General features: G+C 39.8%; 2 protein-coding genes and 2 non-coding genes across 5 annotated transcripts in view; 2 read left to right on the top strand and 2 right to left on the bottom strand.

Annotated features, from left to right (window-relative positions):
* The window catches only part of LOC121891932 (nectin-2-like), a 933424-nt gene that overhangs the window by 904215 nt on the left and 11807 nt on the right, over positions 1-17402 (bottom strand). The gene's annotated exons all lie outside the window — the stretch shown is intronic.
* Positions 3581-12618, top strand: LOC121891941 (ETS translocation variant 5-like). Of its 2 annotated transcripts, none has more exons than XM_042404649.1 (13): positions 3581-3693; positions 5397-5462; positions 5583-5667; positions 6075-6122; positions 6324-6374; positions 7832-7940; positions 8033-8296; positions 8388-8665; positions 8836-8901; positions 8991-9059; positions 9209-9360; positions 9745-9846; positions 10429-12618. In XM_042404649.1, exons 2-13 carry the CDS (start codon positions 5415-5417, stop codon positions 10660-10662), a joined length of 1506 nt encoding a protein of 501 aa, XP_042260583.1. In that variant the 5' UTR covers positions 3581-3693; positions 5397-5414; the 3' UTR covers positions 10663-12618. The 2 variants fall into 2 exon arrangements, with proteins under 2 accessions (XP_042260583.1, XP_042260584.1); XM_042404650.1 differs by lacking the exon at positions 3581-3693 and adding an exon at positions 4057-4265.
* LOC121892677 lies at positions 12781-12899 on the bottom strand. The gene has a single exon (XR_006094647.1). It is a non-coding gene; the product is annotated as a 5S ribosomal RNA (ribosomal RNA).
* Positions 13265-13383, top strand: LOC121892689. The gene has a single exon (XR_006094658.1). It is a non-coding gene; the product is annotated as a 5S ribosomal RNA (ribosomal RNA).

The raw sequence follows: 17402 nt of genomic DNA on the forward strand, positions 1-17402 counted from the left end.
TGACGGAAAGAGGAGGAAGAGGAAGAGGGAGTCATACCACCTTAAAGATGGCTGGCAGAGGGTGATTTAAGTGCAGGGCGTGACGGTGACATCTTATAGCCTGTCTCCCCCAAAAGCCCTTGGACCCTGAATACTGCTGCTAACAGAGGAGCTGCTGACACAGGATGAGAGGAGAGGAGAGGAGATATATCCAAATATGATTGCATAGACTATTAACCACGCAATGCATATTTATTTTTACCAGTTGCCTGACAAATGAACTAACTGGTCTACCAAAGTTCACTTGTTTTCATTGACGACACTATTTTACACCAGACTAACTTGTTTGTTGTTAAGCTTAATGTTGGGCTATTGCCTAAGTTATGCTGGCTGCTGCATTGAGATGTTTTAATAGTGGTTTAATTTCACAACAGTGACACATAATGCCGGAGCTTAGGACAAACACTATCATTACCTGGCCGTCACTAATGAAGGCAGGTCTGGGAGACCTGGATCATGCTGCTCCCTCCACAGAGTGCTTGATTTGTGTGTGTTAACTGTGGTGGCAGAATAAGAACTCAAATGCAGTTAATGGGCTTAAAGCACACTTTTAATTGAGAATTGATGGCATCTTATCTAGTCAGAGGTCAAAAGTCTGTGCACGTGCCTGTGCAAACACATTAGATAAGAAACTACAAGACTGCAGTGTCTAATTTCCTGATACAGTTAGATACTGTATCATACTTGTTGATCTGCCATAACGGAAGAATTAAAGATCATTGATATGATATGTAGGCCTACATATAGCAGTAGACACGTGGTGACCAAGTAAACATGAGACGTTGCAAATCAGTAACAGAACTGCTGCACTCAGCTGATGTTTGAACTAGAAACTTTTATCGCACACACATATCCGTACTGGCATTCCCCGATGCTGATTAAGCAGTTTGTAAGTAGAAGACAAACAGTCGCTGCACCCTGCAAAGAAATGTCCTCTGAACAAGTCAGTCTGAAGTCTTAAGATGAGACTTTTAGGCCTACTTTGAAAAGCAAAGTCTATCAGTGGGTTTTCCAGTGCTCACTGCAAATAAAATGCTCTGCAATCATATTCTATATTGACATTTAAGAGGAAAACTATCTTTAAAGTGGCAATAAGAGATGTTTTACACTGTTGGTTGTCTTCTAATTAACTAGTTCAAGGCTAGATGGTCTTTTGTAAAATGTGACTTTAATTTAAATTGTGGTTTAGTACAATTGTGGGTGAATTTCTAGCTTCAGGCCGACATAATTTAAAGTAGGCTGTGGATAATTGGAAGTCCTGTGAACACCTTATTAGAAAAGCTGTTGGACATTGTTTCAGATTTGGAAACTTTAGAATTACATCACTTCCTAACGTTTAGAGATACATCACTTCCCAAACCGTCCAGAAAATCAGTTTCTGAATAGATTTAATGCAAAACAAAAGCTCCTAGTTGCAGAATCATGTTTCCAATTAGTTCTGCATATTTTTTTAGTTTGCATGGAGGAAATGGACATGTTTCTTTGCTAAATTTTCCTTTAAAAAGTGTGCATGGCTTCCAGTACAAAAAATAACCCAAGGCAGATTTAAATGATAGCTGAATCTTTATTTTGCTGGTGTTGTAGTCTGCAGAGTCTTTCTCAACACAACAATGAGATTGCACTACTGGTTGAACTTGTTTCAATAACCAGGCAGGATGTTACATCATAATTCATTCATTGAATGATTATAATCGGGGATGATGCTCTGAAATGACTATGTTCAGTAAGAAATGTTGCATTGTGCTGGGCTGCTGATGAACTTTACACATTTGGTGTTCTTGTGTCTATTTTTCTAACACAGTGTTCATAACTGCTGTGTTTTATTTCAGATTTCCATCCACTATCAAGAGTCATCAGTGGTCAACGAGGTACTGTATGAGAACCTCAATGCTGGCCTATGAAAGCACTAAATACCAGATTTAACACATGATCAGGTGACACACTCTGTGATCTCTCTGTGTGACTGTTAATGAAGTGGAAAGAGATCAAAGTGGGATTAAAACTGGAGAAACTGTTCTGCCACCCACTGAGAGAAATGGACTTAAAAGCAGTCATGTGTGATGTTGGATTAAGTCGATGAAACATGCAACAGTTACAAAACTGCAATATGTGTGTGTCTCAGGAGAGGAAGTCCAGTCCTTCTACACTTCAGTAAAAGTATCTTGACCCTTTTCCTTTTAGGTGATTCCAGGAGAGACTGTGTAAATATGTAATGTCTGCCTCTCATAAAATTGTATGTTGGTATTGGCTGTAGAAATGGATGCAAGTCAAATCATTTGCATTTGGTCAGAGGTTAAAAAAATACAGAGAGGTTGTTCAAAAAAACACAAAAAAATAGAAATGTTCCATAAAAGTGTGTTTTTCAACACCGTTTCACTCAGCTTGTATTGTATATGTTTAACTTTATAGGTGAAAATAAACCTTCTGCATCTAAGTGTTGGAGCTTGATGCTTTCATTCAAAGTTAAGTATTATGTGCTCTTTGAATAATAGAAAAAAAAGATTGTCTAACTTGATTTGGAGACACAACTGTCTGCACGTGCCAAGGAAATCTCACAGGATACAGTTTTTGGAGAGAGCTACAGCAGCTGCTTGGCAACATGATAGAAAATGCAGTCAGTGGCTTTTCAATAGTGTTTCTAGCCACCTACAATAAAATGACTTCTAGTCCGAGATGAACTGATGAAACTTGAAGGGATTATGTCCCACTTTACATGACGTTTAGTCTTATTTGAGGCTGCAACTAGATATTATATTCATGATCAATTAGTGATTAATTGTTTAATATATTAAATGGCAGAAAATAGTAAAAAAAATGCTGATCACAATTTCCCAGAGCCCAGCGTGACATCTCCAATTATCTAATAATAATAATATACATATTAATACTATTTATAATAATTGTGATTATTATAATAGCAGGAATCAGTGACTGTATATGTAGATTAAAATGAATATTGCATTGCAAGCGTCCTCTTAATTGCCAATTATTGGTGCCATAGTGTAGTGCCATTATGTCATTATGCCAAATCATATTTGCAAGTAAAGATTAAGGTGAACTATAACCTATAGGAGAGATGGCCACCATATAATAATCACCAATTTAAAAACAATAGATCATATAATATGTTCTTTTTTTAATGGTATTCATAAATCATATTATTAATTTCATTGTTAAATATATACATATAATTATGTCAATGCAATAACCAATTAATAATTCATGTAATCTAATAGAATTCAGTATTTATAACAAATAATATTAAATCACCTAAACTATCCCAATTATTTATTGCTAATTTTAGGATTTTTTAAATTAGTTTGAATGTATTTATTGAACTTATTTATTGACTCACCCATTAAATAATGGTGTGGCAGTTCAGCACTGGCCCTTTAAGAGAGCTGTGGATCCATGAATGAAACGCAGCCATTCATAAAAAACGCAAGGGACGGGCGTCAGAGCAGTCTCAAACGGGATTGGCTAGTCCTTTGATTGATTTGTGTAACAGCCAATGGGAGAGGCAGCACAGGGCTCGGTTTAGATCCAGCGATCAGAGCTCCTCATTGAGAAAAATCCACAGATCTGCAGGGGATGTAGGGGAGGAAATCTGCGTCGAGTTCATTTTTCATACTGCCAAGAAACTTCACTTACCGAGTGAGTCCTGCATTATTATTTTATCACTTTAATAAAACAGTAGGGGAACATGTGCGGGGTTTGTTCTGCTTTGTTTGAGTGCATCAGCCGCATCGTCGCGGTTTGTTACAGGCAGTGAGGGGAGCAGATACGCGTTAAGAGGCGAACGCCATTTTCTGAAAATCAAAGGCAACACTGCGTCCATTTCCCCGCATCTGTCCGCTGTGCACAGCGGCATTTCCGTTTGCAGCAGCTGTCTTTACGGCCTGTTAGCATCGTGAATCTTTCTCTGTGCTCTCTGGCAAATTTCTCAATGGTGAGCCAGTGGCCCCCCCACCTTCTCCTCCTCCTCCTCCTTCTCCTCCTCCTGCGGGGATCAAGTTTCAGTTCATTGAGAAAAACAAGGACGTCACGCCAAACTCCATTCACAAAACTTTGATTTTAATGTGCTGCTTATAGTCAACATCCGGGCGGAAAACACCCGAGCAGAGGAGTCATATGATTTAATTCTGTGTTGGTGTCGAAACAGCAAATGCAGCAAACTTCTGTTACAACTTTCGGCTTGTAATTAACAGGATATTTCTCAAACAAAGGTAGTTATTGCGAGAGCTGTTTATTCTTGTAATTATGAGATCTTGTAATTATGTCTGCTGTTAAAGGTATGAGAGAGTTTGCTCATAATGTAATTTTACCATCATACTGCACTAGTGCAGGTGGATTCACTTTTACAGAATGTGTTTTAATTGTGTTTAATAGGCAATGAGGAATTAAAATCGTGGTTGACCAAAACTTAAAGAACAATACACTGGTATTGGTTTTCCAAGTTGTAACCCATTTTACTGTTACTATTTAGTTACTAACTTAAAGTAGAAAACCACACTACGGTATGCTTTGGAATAGAGCTGTGCAATATATCAATATTATATCAATATTGTAATATGAGACTACATATCGTCATAGATTTTGGATATCATAATATCATGATACGGCATTAGTCTTTTCTTTTCCTGGTTTTTAAGGCTGCATTACAGTAAAGTGATGTAATTTTCTGAACTTACCAGACTGGTCTAGCTGTTCTATTATTTGCCTTCAGATAAAGCTGGCAAGTGGACATTTGAGTTAAGACTGTTTTATCACACACAGATATTTTCAAACATTAATAAGTTACTTTATCGTTTTAAGGATTTATGTAATTATTGGCATGTATTTTAATGCTTTTAGAAGTTAAAATCTGTTCCCTGTGTTATGTGTGGCTGCATGTTTTAAAGGAACAGTTCAACATTTTGGGAAATACCCCACTAGTCTACAATCAGTAAGGTCATCACCAACCTGGCTTGCAGCTAAGCTTTCTGCGCAAGCAGGAGGGAAAGACGTCACGTTTTATTGGTCTATACAGCTGCTTTCTGTTTATCTCCTCAAAACCATTCAAACATCTTTTAAAGAATGCTTCTCCCTGCAGCCTGTATTCACGTCAGATTAAACTTGCAAGAGGTTGCATAACGCTATCATTTGACAACAGAGCTTTTACAGCCACTGTAAACCTTCCTGTGAGGTCATTGAGGTTAGAAAAGCACAAACACACAGAGACACAAGAAAGGGATGGTGGTTATATGGAAGGAGAAGGTTAGCAGCGTCAGTTCTCTGTGGAAATAGATTCAAACTTCTTCAAAAATATGTTTTCTAACTGCTGTTTAATCTGTACACCAACCCCTCTTTTATTCCAGGGTGAAGACTCCTTCAACATGGACGGCTTTTATGACCAGCAGGTCCCTTTTGTGGTCCCAGAGAGTGTGAGTTTGACACATTAAGTTATATTTCTCCTTCTTTGGAAAAGCAGACGAAGGACTGATTAAATTCATGATTGCAATTTAAGCTCATAATCAGTTCTGCTGTTAAATCTGTGATTGTAGAAATGTCACACAGAGGAAGCGGAGAGATGTCCTAGCGACAGGAAGAGGAAGTTTGTGGACACGGGGCTGGCTCAAGACACAGAAGGTTGGTTGGCTCATCACGACATCTTTCCCATATGTAAAAGTGTTTACTGTGTCAGCATTTAGTGGTTATTCTGAAGGAAGGAATTGCTTGTGTAGTTAGTAATGCAGATTTATAGACAAAACATATTGGGAAACTACCACATCTAATTCAAGTGCTACTTATTGTTTAAAGTCATATAATTGTAGTAAGAAATTATACTTTTTTATATAGTTTAAATGGTTCTACAGATTTATGACACATTTCCTACAGCTAAAAGGTATGTTACACTTTTAGTTTCTGTCCCAAGTAAAGAGAATCAGCTGTTAAATTTGTAAAAGTATCACACTGTTTCACTCGGTAGAGTATTACAGATATTCCACATGTTAAATAATGTTAAGACCATTTTATTCTACAATGATGTTTTACAGAACTTTTTCAAGATCTGATCCAGCTCCAGGAAATATGGATCGCAGAAGGTGAGACCTGCAAAAAAAAAAAAAAAAGAAAATCACCATTGAACACTGCATGACCAAATGCACTTTGGGAAATGTAGGAAATCACTAACTGAAGAAAAACAATCACAATAACTTCAGGAATGTGCTGCACAAAGGGATTCTGTGGTGAATATTTGATGAGAAGAATCCTTTTAATTTTCTTCTTGTTTCCCCCCCTGACAGCTCAGGTTCCTGATGATGAGCAGTTTGTCCCAGATTTCCAGTCCAATAACTGTGAGTAGCTGTTTCTCGTCTAATATTTATAGAGAGCACTCAGAGCTGTACAACAGGGAGCGAACACTTTGCGGAATAACACACATTCTTTATTTATGCCTCCATCTCCTAATGAGTTGTCTCTGAAGACTGGAGCAGAGTAAAACAAGCAGCGCTCTGACTTGCAGTGTGTTTTCTATGCTTTTATTGGTCTAGTTTCAAACAAGAGGTCACATGACTCACAAGTAGTTCATTTAATGGAGAGATATTAACAAAGATAACTGCTGCGTCATGTCCCATACGCAACTTCAGCTAAACACAAAGTCTTGTGTGGTTGTGTTAAAAGATAATTGTGATTTATTACGACTTGGGTTTAATTTTCACTGTTTCAGAAAGCTGCTGTTGTGTGTTTATAGTGTTCAAGTTTATTGTGAACACAGTATATGACCCTCAAACAAGCCAGCAGTGGCTCTGTGCCAGCTCAATGATAACTAGCACGTGGCGCATGCAGGAAATGTGGGGGCTATAAAAAAAAAAAAAAGAATCCCAGGGACTCTGCCTGTACTTTTTTTTTTTAAAGTGATGATGTCACAGAAATAGTGCATTTGGCGCTGCTTCCAAACACGTACGCCACTCTGTATTTATTGCCGTCTGATAGCTGCCTCAACAGAATGACTCCCGGTTTCAGACAATAAAGCTGACAGTGACTGCGTTGTGGATGGAAACATTAGTGGCGTCACTGCGATGCAGATTACAGGAAGGCTCAGATCAGATAGGAGGCTTGTTTTCTTTCTTCTGCTCTAATGTGAGAAGAAGACCAAAGGCTGCAAAGAGAGTTAAATGCTTGTTTAAACATACTGTAGACGATATGAGATTAGCGTATGTAGTGAGAAACCTGGACTAAACATCACTGAAAATAAGAGGTAGAGATTGCTCTTCAGCTGTTAGTCATTAATAGTATAATAATAATTACCTGCTCAGGTGGTGCTGAAGGTCCTTTTATTTGTTTGGTGTTCTTCAGGCTTATTACAACTGTTCACCGTTCCTGGAATTTTTTTTACTATTTTTGGCGAAAAATGTTGTTTCAAAAGGTATTTTTGTTGAGTAACAAGGACCAATCAGCAATTAAAACTAAAATATCTGCATGACTAGATGCTCCAAGAGGCAAGAAGAGAGTGTTTTTTCAATAATGGAACTTTAATCTCACATTTACAAAAAATGTAGAAAACTATTTTAACCACTTAAAGGATAATTGCGGTTTATTTCAATCTGATGTGTTTTCCTGAAGGATTTGAAAATAATCATTGAAAGAAGTGATAATCGCATACAAATTGTGCACACAGTGGCTTTAATTTACTTCAGAAAATTGTTGCTCAGGATGACGTTCATCACTACTGCTGGTACATTTATAATCTAACACCTGTTTAATCTCCACAGCAAAATAATTATTATTCATGAGAGATTGTGTGTGCTTGCAGTGATGTTTCATGGACCGCCTGTCAGCAAAGTGAAGCAAGAGCACAGTCCGTCCAAAGACCTGTCTCCCTGCAGAACACCTCACGCTGACATGTGCCTTTATAGTTACAGGTACTGAAACTAGACTTAAGGATTTTCTTTTTCTTAGATAGAATATCAGAATAACAACTCTGAATGCTTCCTGTTGTCTCTTCTCTCTTAAGTGCCTGTGACAACAAGCCAGCTGGGCTCACAGGTGTGACTCCGGCCTCCTCACCTGCAGTGCGATGTGGTGCCACCCATCCTTCAGGACCTCCACCCTTACAGAGGCAGTTACACCCATCCAATCCCCAGCTGACCAATAACCACATTTCTTCCCTAAGCCCCTCACACCACCGCAGCCTCCCACAGGCCAACCAAAGCCAGCAGTTTGCGCTGCCACGTCCCCCCATCAGCTGCCCCGCTGGATCTTTCAGCACAGAACAAAGGTGAGTTCTGATTCATATTTTTATGTGATTTAAGATAGAAACAAACATTTACTAAAAAGCCGTTTTTCTCTGCTGTTCTTCCACACGTCAGGTTTCAGCGGCAGCTTTCAGAGCCATGTTTGTCTTTCCTCCCTCCGGAGAAAACAGCCAACACACCGTACCCCCCCTCGAGCCGTGACAGCCGCCCACTGTACCAGCGCCACCTCTCAGAGCCTCTGGTCCCCCACGGCACCCGAGGTTTCAAACAGGAGTTGGTGGATCCAAGATACCCAGAGCCAGGGCCACCTGGTCCGGGTCTGGCCCGGCCCCAGACCACCTTCAACCACGTCACCATCAAACAAGAGCCAAGGGACTTTGGCTTTGATTCAGGTGTGTTTGTGTGTAGACTTAAAAATCATTTTAAAATGACTTGAGACTTAAGACAAAGAATCTAATTTGATAATGTTACATGTATGTTGTTGTCTTTACAGAAGTATGAAAGTCTAACTTAAGTCTTACAATAGAAACTTTTAACACATCTTTACTTTTGTGTCCTCCAGAGGTTCAAACCTGCCAGTCATCATCATTTGGGAAGTCTTCAGTCTTGTACCAGAATAGCAATGTTGGTGAGTTTGTGGTGTCATCTGAGCCTGCAGAGTTTCTCAGAGGAACAAATGTTAACTTTTCTAAAAATGTTTTACTTTTTGACTCACAGGATTTGGTCGTGACAGAGAACCACATCTGTATTACGATGATACTTGTGTTGTGCCAGAGAGACTGGAAGGTGAGACTGAATCAAGATAGTATTAGCCAGTGTTGACTTTGAAACTAGAATTTGAACTCAGAAGGATGATGATTACTGATGATATTTTAGGAGGAATAGAACTAAACATGTGGATGTTCTCATCATGTCCTGTCTGATTCTGTAACCAGGTAAAGTGAAGCAGGAGGGTTTGCCATACCAGCGCCGTGGCTCGCTGCAACTCTGGCAGTTCCTACTCACGCTGCTGGACAACCCAGCCAACGGACACCTGATTGTCTGGACGGGACGCAACATGGAGTTTAAACTGATCGATCCTGAAGAGGTCAGTCATCAGCAAACCCCAGAAAGGAACATACTGAAAGGCTTAAGCAGGCTAAAAAAATGTATTAAACTTTGAGGAACATGAAGGATATGAACGTTGCAGGGTTAAAAGGATTGATTTTTGTGTTAAATAAACACTGTTAAAATAGTTAAAAATGGGACTTAGTCTCGCTTAAGACCCTTTCATTAAATTTAAACTGAGGACTGGAGTGAAAAAGAGGCAAAAAGATGGATTAAACCTTTCTTATGCCTTAATAAACAAAAAATATACATTTATTTAGGAAGCAGGGAGCTATCTAATAATTATACGTTATATTTTGGGCAAAAAAACATGAAATCCAGCTGGATATTTTATGGAGGGTCTCTTGTCCTGCATTGTGTCCAGGTGGCTCGGCTCTGGGGGCTCCAGAAGAATCGGCCAGCCATGAACTACGACAAGCTGAGCCGCTCACTGAGGTACTACTATGAGAAGGGCATCATGCAGAAGGTAAAGGAATAACATGTTTAAGTTCTTTCTTCTATTATCTTATCCATATGTACTCATTTATAATGAAGTATTAGAAATGATCATGTTGCTGATGGGATTAGTTGGATTTTTATTTTTTAAAAGTTTTGCTCCTCATATTTGGAACTGTATAATCTGATCTACATGAATTTGCCAACTTTTTTATTCTACATAGATTTGCATAACTACACTCAAAAATCTACTACAGAAAGAAAGCACTCATATAGAACAGACTTATAGAGAGAAGTAATAATCTGTACACAGATCATTCACTTTCTACAAGGTCATTAACTAAATTTGGCCTGAAGGTGGGGCTACAGCCTGAAACAAATATAATCAATCAAAAATGCATGCTGGGTTCATGAGACTTGAAGGTGATGCAGTGATCAAATATATATATAAGGTAATAAAAAAGTGCTAGTATATTTTATAATTCAGAACACTGTCATATTACAAGTTAAAATCTGAATATGGTTGTTCATTTCAACAAAATCATTAAATGCTTGAAAGTTGCATAAATGAACATCATTAATTCCTCTCTCCTCTGATTGGCTCCTCCTTCAGGTGGCTGGAGAAAGGTACGTCTACAAGTTTGTGTGCAACCCCGAGGCGCTGTTCTCCATGGCTTTCCCAGACAACCAAAGGCCGAGCCTGAAGGCCGACCCGGACGCCCTCCCACCGACCAATGAGGAGGATGGCCTCCCTCTGCCCAGCCACGAGGAGGAGGGTCCTTACCTGGCCGAAGGAGGGGAGCAGTGCATCCAGGGACTGGCTTTCCCTGACAGCTACCCGTACTAGACTCAACAGCCTGGCAGCTGGAGTGAACATGAGATATTTTAAACAGCAGGAACCTGAAATTACTGAGCAGTGTTTGAGATGTTCAAAATGTACACCCACATTACGTATGTAACAGAAAAGTTTTGCTTACGAAATCCTGATTCTACCTAAATCTCTGGGACTGTTAATTTGAAGTCACTCTCTCAGCAAAAATGCAATTCTTTGTCCAGATCTACTGCAGCTCTGATTTGGTTTAATATGTTACGATGGTTTTAGGGCCACTGTTAGCAAACAAAAAATCTGTGATCTCAAAATTGTATCTCAAAGTTGTAATATTTTGAGAAAAAAGTAATAATATTACCAGAAACAGACATAATCTCGAAGGACCAGTGTGTAGGATTTAGTGGCATCTAGTGGTGAAGTTGCAGATTGCAACCAACTGAATACATCTCACCCTCCCCCTCTCCTTCCAAGCATGTAGGAGAACCTACAGTGGCCATGAAACTTGGGACAAACACGAAAGGCCCTGTCTAGAGCCGGTGTTTTGTTTATCCATTCTGGGCTGTACTGTAGAAACAAGGAAGAGGACCCGCTCCCTATGTAGATATAAAGGTCTCATTCTAAGGTAACGAGAACACAACGATCCTTATTTTCAGGTGATTATACACTAATTGAAACAAAATTATGAATATTATATTCAGTTTCCGCCAATACCATTCTGATGACACTAAATTCCACACACTGCACCTTTAAGAAGTAGTAATTCTACCTGGGGGAAGAAGTGGTAATATTTCAAAACTAAAGTCTTTATTTCACTACAAAACAGTGAGAATGTTATGGAAAAAAGTCACAATATTTCAAGGATAAAGTAGTAATTTTACCAGAAAAAGTCATAATACGGGTAAAGTGGGTCAAGTCATAATATTTTGAGGGAAAAGACATAAATTTACAATAAAGTGTCATTAATACTACGAGAACAAATTTGGATTAAATTGTAATCTTGTGAGAAAATGTCACTTTGAGAACAAAAAATGTTATAATTGCGACTTTATTCTCAAAATATTACAGCTTTTTTTTGTAGTTATGGCTTTAAGCTCTTAAAATTATGACCTTGATAACGACCCCACAGAGGTCACATAGCTGGGACTGGAAGGTGAGACAGACAGCTCATAAAATTATGACTTTTTTTCCTCAGAGTATTTGAATTTTACTCTAAAACTCTTTGTCACAGTGGCCCTAATACTCTGTTGTAATGTGTAGCATGGCCGTCGCTGTAGTTCTTGCGTGCGTAAACTCTGGGATCTGTGTTTCAACCAAAAAATATCTCCAAGCCATGGCACTCCTTTACTAACTTACTTATAATTGTTTTTTGTGGGGGAGTAAACATTATACTGCTTGAAAGGGACACACGTATTTTCCAGATGTTTTAGTCCTCCTATAAACATGTATATTGAAATGTCTTTTGTGTACTTTATCTTGTTTTCAAAGCTAATATTTTTGGCATTATATGGACTTGTAAGTTTTTTCCTATAACTGTTTTATGACAAAGGTACTGCTACTATTTTTGATTCTGTAATACTGCCACGATGATGCTTCTATTAAGCATGGACTTTCTTACAAACAGCTCACCAGTTATTGTACCGAGATAGTTTTCTGCATTTTGTATAGTTGATTTGCTTCAATGTGTAGAAAAGGTGTATAATTATATATGAATATATTTTTGCAAAATGCTGCATTTGCTTGAGCTGCAGAGTTTAGCCTGCTAATGTATTGCATCGATTTCAGCCTCTCCAAGGTGGAGTGACCTTATCCTTTTGAGTCCTGCAGATTTGCAATGGATGTAATGGTATATTTTGCTATGTGATCACATGACAGGCTGGAGAAAGGATTACTGACACTGGTGTGACGTCTACCCTCAGATACTGTATGTGTGCCTTCTGTTGATCTTTACTGATACAATAAACTATTTTACTCTTTTCTTTCTCCTCACTGCAGATCATTTCAAAAGCATTTTTGTAATTTAAGGTGTGTACAAAAACCTTCGTTATCCCCCCTTAGAGTTTCTCTTTGCCTCCCGCTTGCTCAGCCTCCATTAAAGAAGCAGCAGCGTCCTCTGCAGTTTGCAAAGAGAAGTGAAAAAGCTTACAGCACCTGGTATTCCCAGGCGGTCTCCCATCCAAGTACTAACCAGGCCCGACCCTGCTTAGCTTCCGAGATCAGACGAGATCGGGCGTGTTCAGGGTGGTATGGCCGTAAGCGAGAGAAGCACTCACACACACACTATTTATGCATGATGTAACGTCATGTATTCTGTTTATATGTGTGCTGATTGTTTATGTAGCCTGTCGACTGTCTAGATAAAACACATCTTACTAGAAGACTAAATGAGCCTGTAACAGCTGTAACTGTGCGCTCCTCTCCATGTCTCAGCTGCTTATCTGTACACATTATTATATAACACACAATCTTCATCATTCTTGTTAATGTTGGGGGATTGTATCACTGGAATCAGAGGTTCCTGCTCAGAAAATACACTGATGTCTTTATCTACATAAACCCACACAGATGTTCATGATGCTGATGATCGACATCTATAAAAGGCCTGTTTGTCAGGGGATCTTTCGCTTACGGCCATACCACCCTGAACACGCCCGATCTCGTCTGATCTCGGAAGCTAAGCAGGGTCGGGCCTGGTTAGTACTTGGATGGGAGACCGCCTGGGAATACCAGGTGCTGTAAGCTTTTTCACTTCTCTTTGCAAACTGCAGAGGGCGCTGCTGGGCTTTTATGAACACAGTTGCACCAATTAAAGACTGATCATGTTGTTTCAAAGTGATTTTTCATTGTCATGATGCTCCTGTTTTCCTTCTATACACTTGTAGAGAATGCCCCCTAATCCACCATTAACACTGTTTTAACACACTGCATAATATAAATATTAAGAGTACATATATAAGTATCACAGCAATCTACAGCACTTTAATTGAAATGTATTCATTGATTTTTTTTCAGCCAGTGTAAAACTTAGCTCACTGTACATTGATGTAACTTTCGCCACCCAGGCAGAATTAAAGACATAACCCTTGGAACAGGGTGATTTTGACACTGTGATGCTAAATCAATTCAAATGTTTTGTTAAAGAGCACAAACAGTTGCACCTGTAGAGTCCATAAATGAGCAGGAGACAGCAGCATGGCCTCACTGAAACAAACCACCTCACAGCCTGGCTGCCAGGTGTTACGGACAAACTGGTCCTGCTTGTTCAAACAGGTGTCTGCACTGAAGCAGTTTTACGTGGAGTGGGGTGTTACCCACCCTTGTGGTAACTTTCTGACTTTGTTGAAGTTGTGGGTTCAACCCAGAGCTAATCAGATCAGCTAAACTGCTGAAGATTGAAAAGCTCTGGTGAAGATTGGTGGACACCATCTGGCCCTGTGGCTCCCTGTGGTAGACAGCCTGTCAGAAGCTTTATGGTCATAGGTTCAATCCTGACTCTGACTTTCAATGTTTTATGTCAGACACACTGCTGAAGGCGGAAAAGCTCTGGTGAAAACTGTTGTTGGCCACCCGAACTTGTGGTTCACTGTGTTGGACATTAACATTGAAGTTTAGAGATTGTGAGTTCAATCCTGACTCTGTCACAGATTTTTTCTTCATAAAGTCAGCCTCACTGCAGGAGATTGAAAACCTCTGATGAAGAGAGTTGGATATGATCTCGTCTTGTGGCTCACTGTGTTGGACACCTGTATTGAAGTTTTAAGGTTGTGGGTTCGATCTCAACTCTGTCAGTGAATTTTGAAAGTGATGACTCAGAAGAAAAGTTTAAAAGCACTTAGAGAAGATCTGTGAGCATGAAGGGGACCTGGTGGAGTGATGGCATCGTCAACACAGATCTCAGATATGTCTGCGGACGTGAGGTGGCTGGTTCGATTCCCTCTCCTCCATCAGTAACTGGAGCAAACTCAAGTGTGTCCCACATGGGTGGGTAAGGGGGAGGGCCTTGTCCTCCCCCGATGTTCCACAGGTCCGTATGCAGGGGGTTATGCAGCAAAAAGTCCTGCTCAGCTGAAGTTTTACTGATGAATGAAGGCGCGAACAAGTTTTTAAAAATGTTGGAAGTCTCTTGCCATTGCATGTTTGTTGCTTATTATGTTCTATCTTTATTAATACACAAAACCACCGCCTGCCTATCGGGATAAAATGCAAAATTCTCAAATGACACTCAGTGTCTACATACTGTTGTAGACTGCTGTGATACTTATGTATGTACTCTTATACTTTATATGCACTCTTATACTTAGATATATGTACTCTGTATTTGGTTGGAGCCAATATCATTACTTTGTAAACCAACATTACAGACAGAACAACCAAGAAGATCTTTATCCCTCAGCGGGGATTGAACCAACAACCATGTACTCAGGTGTATATTACCTGTCACTCATCCCAGTGAGCTATCCTTCAGGTTAGTTGGCTAGGTGTTTATCTCTTACACATTTTGTCCTTGCACCCCTCATGATACACTTAACATTTCATGAAAATAACTCATTTGTACATGGAGGGAGTACAGCTTGTGTGTGGTCACACTTGTCTTTTGCCTTGTAGGGGTTCACCTGTCTCAGTTGGGCCTTGAACCAGGAACCTTGTGAACACCAGCCCTTTTCTACAACCACTCAGCCAGTGAAGGCTCCTAACCACCACCCCTGGAAAATACTAAATCAAATAATTGCATATGCATCATGCCAAAGAAAGTATGATTAAGAAATTCTGTTCTTGTAAAGCACAAGTTGAAATCCATTTTCATCCTCATATTTTCGTGACCCTGGCAGAGTTAACAATATGATCCTTGGAACAGGGTGATTTTGACACTGTAAGACTGTCAGTGTGATGCTAAATCACTTAAAATTTGATAAAATATATTTACATCTCAAACACATCTTGTTTCTGCAGCCTTTATGTTACACTTAACAATTCATGAACAATTGTTGTTATTGTAATTTGGGACATTATCTCTTGTGCACAATGACACCTGGAGGCTGTCTGGTGGTGTTTGGGAGGGACAGGTGGTGTACTTTCTTGTTGGGAGGGTTTATCTGGCTGGGTTGAGGACACATGCCCTTTTCTCTAACCACTAAGCCAGTTAATCCATCCACCCACCCAAGGAAAATGTACATTGATGTGACTTTGATACTTGTGGCTCACTTTGTTAAAATATGCTACTCAAAGGTTTTACGGTTGAAGCCAGAGCTGTTTGGATCTTCAATCTTCATGAGTGTGTCTGAAAGTAACGGGATTGAACCCACAACCTTTAAACTTCAAAGAAGTTGTCTAACACAGTGAGCTTCACAACTAGATGGTATAGGAGAGTTTTCATTGGAGTTGTTCAACCTTCAGAAGTGTGACTGACTTGAAAAAGCTCAACGAGAGACTGAGGATCTCATGGTGTGGCCTCATGCAAGCAAGCCACCTCATGGCCTGGCTGCCGGGTGTTATGGACAAACTGGTCCTGGTGGTTCAAACAGGTGTCTGCACTGAACTTTAATTGAAATGCAAAAATATCCCATTTCAAGGATTCTGCCTGCGTAGTGAAAATATGTGATTTTGTAGTGGTGGGTGGTTGAAATGGCCTAAAGGTTAAAGAAAAGTGCAACCATGCTGCTGAAGGAATGTAGCTGTTTCCCCATAACGCTACGTTATGTGAATTTCAGACTTATATCCCTTAACATGTCCATTACAATAGAGGGAACGCATCCTGACAGCTGAGAGTGTTACTGTCAGATACTGTTCCCCCTTTGTTTAGTAGGAAAGGAAGGTCACACACCTCTCAGATTAATAATCTTGACTTCTTTCCTCAGACCAGTGGAGCCCTGTGATTTTCAGACTGATATCACTAAATTTGTCCATCATATCAGGGGGAACGCATCCTGACAGCTGAGAATGTTACTGTCAGATACTGTTCCCCCTGTGTTTAGTAGCAAAGGAAGGTCACACACCTGTCAAGTTCATACTGCTGACATGTTTCCTCATAACAACTAAGTCCTGTGATTTTCAGACGGATATCACTAAATTTGTCCATCATAGCAGGGAGAACGCATCCTGTTACTGTCAGATACTGTTCCCCCTGTGTTTAGTGGGAACAGAGGCTCACACACCTCTCAAATTCATAATCTTGAGTAATTTCCTCATAACAGCTAAGTCCTGTGATTTTCAGACTGATATCACTAAATTTGTCCATCATAGCAGGGGGAACGCATCCTGACGACCAAGAATGTTACTGTCAGATACTGTTCCCCTGTGTTTAGTAGCAACGGAAGGTCACACACCTCTCAAATTCTCAATCTTGACTTCTTTTCTCAGACCAGCGGAGTTCTGTGATTTTCAGACTCATATCATTAAATTTCTCCATCATACAGGGGGAATGCCTCCTGACAGCTGAGAATGTTACTGTCAGATACTGTTTCCCCTGTGTTTAGTAGCAAAGGAAGGTCACACACCTCTCAAATTCATAATTTTGTCGCCTTTCCTCAGACCAGCGTAGTTCTGTGATTTCCAGACTGATATCACTAAATTTGTCCATTACAACAGGTGGAACGCATCCTGACAACCAAGTATGTTACTGTCAGATACTGTTTCCCCTTTGTTTAGTAGGAAATCAGTTAAATGTTTTAGTAGAGAGCACAAACAGTTGCACCTGTAGAGTCCATAAACGAGCAGGAGACAGCAGTGTGGCCTCACTGAAACAAGCCACCTCACAGCCTGGC

Source organism: Thunnus maccoyii, chromosome 24 (genome assembly GCF_910596095.1).
Source record: "Thunnus maccoyii chromosome 24, fThuMac1.1, whole genome shotgun sequence".
Lineage (NCBI taxonomy): Eukaryota > Metazoa > Chordata > Actinopteri > Scombriformes > Scombridae > Thunnus > Thunnus maccoyii.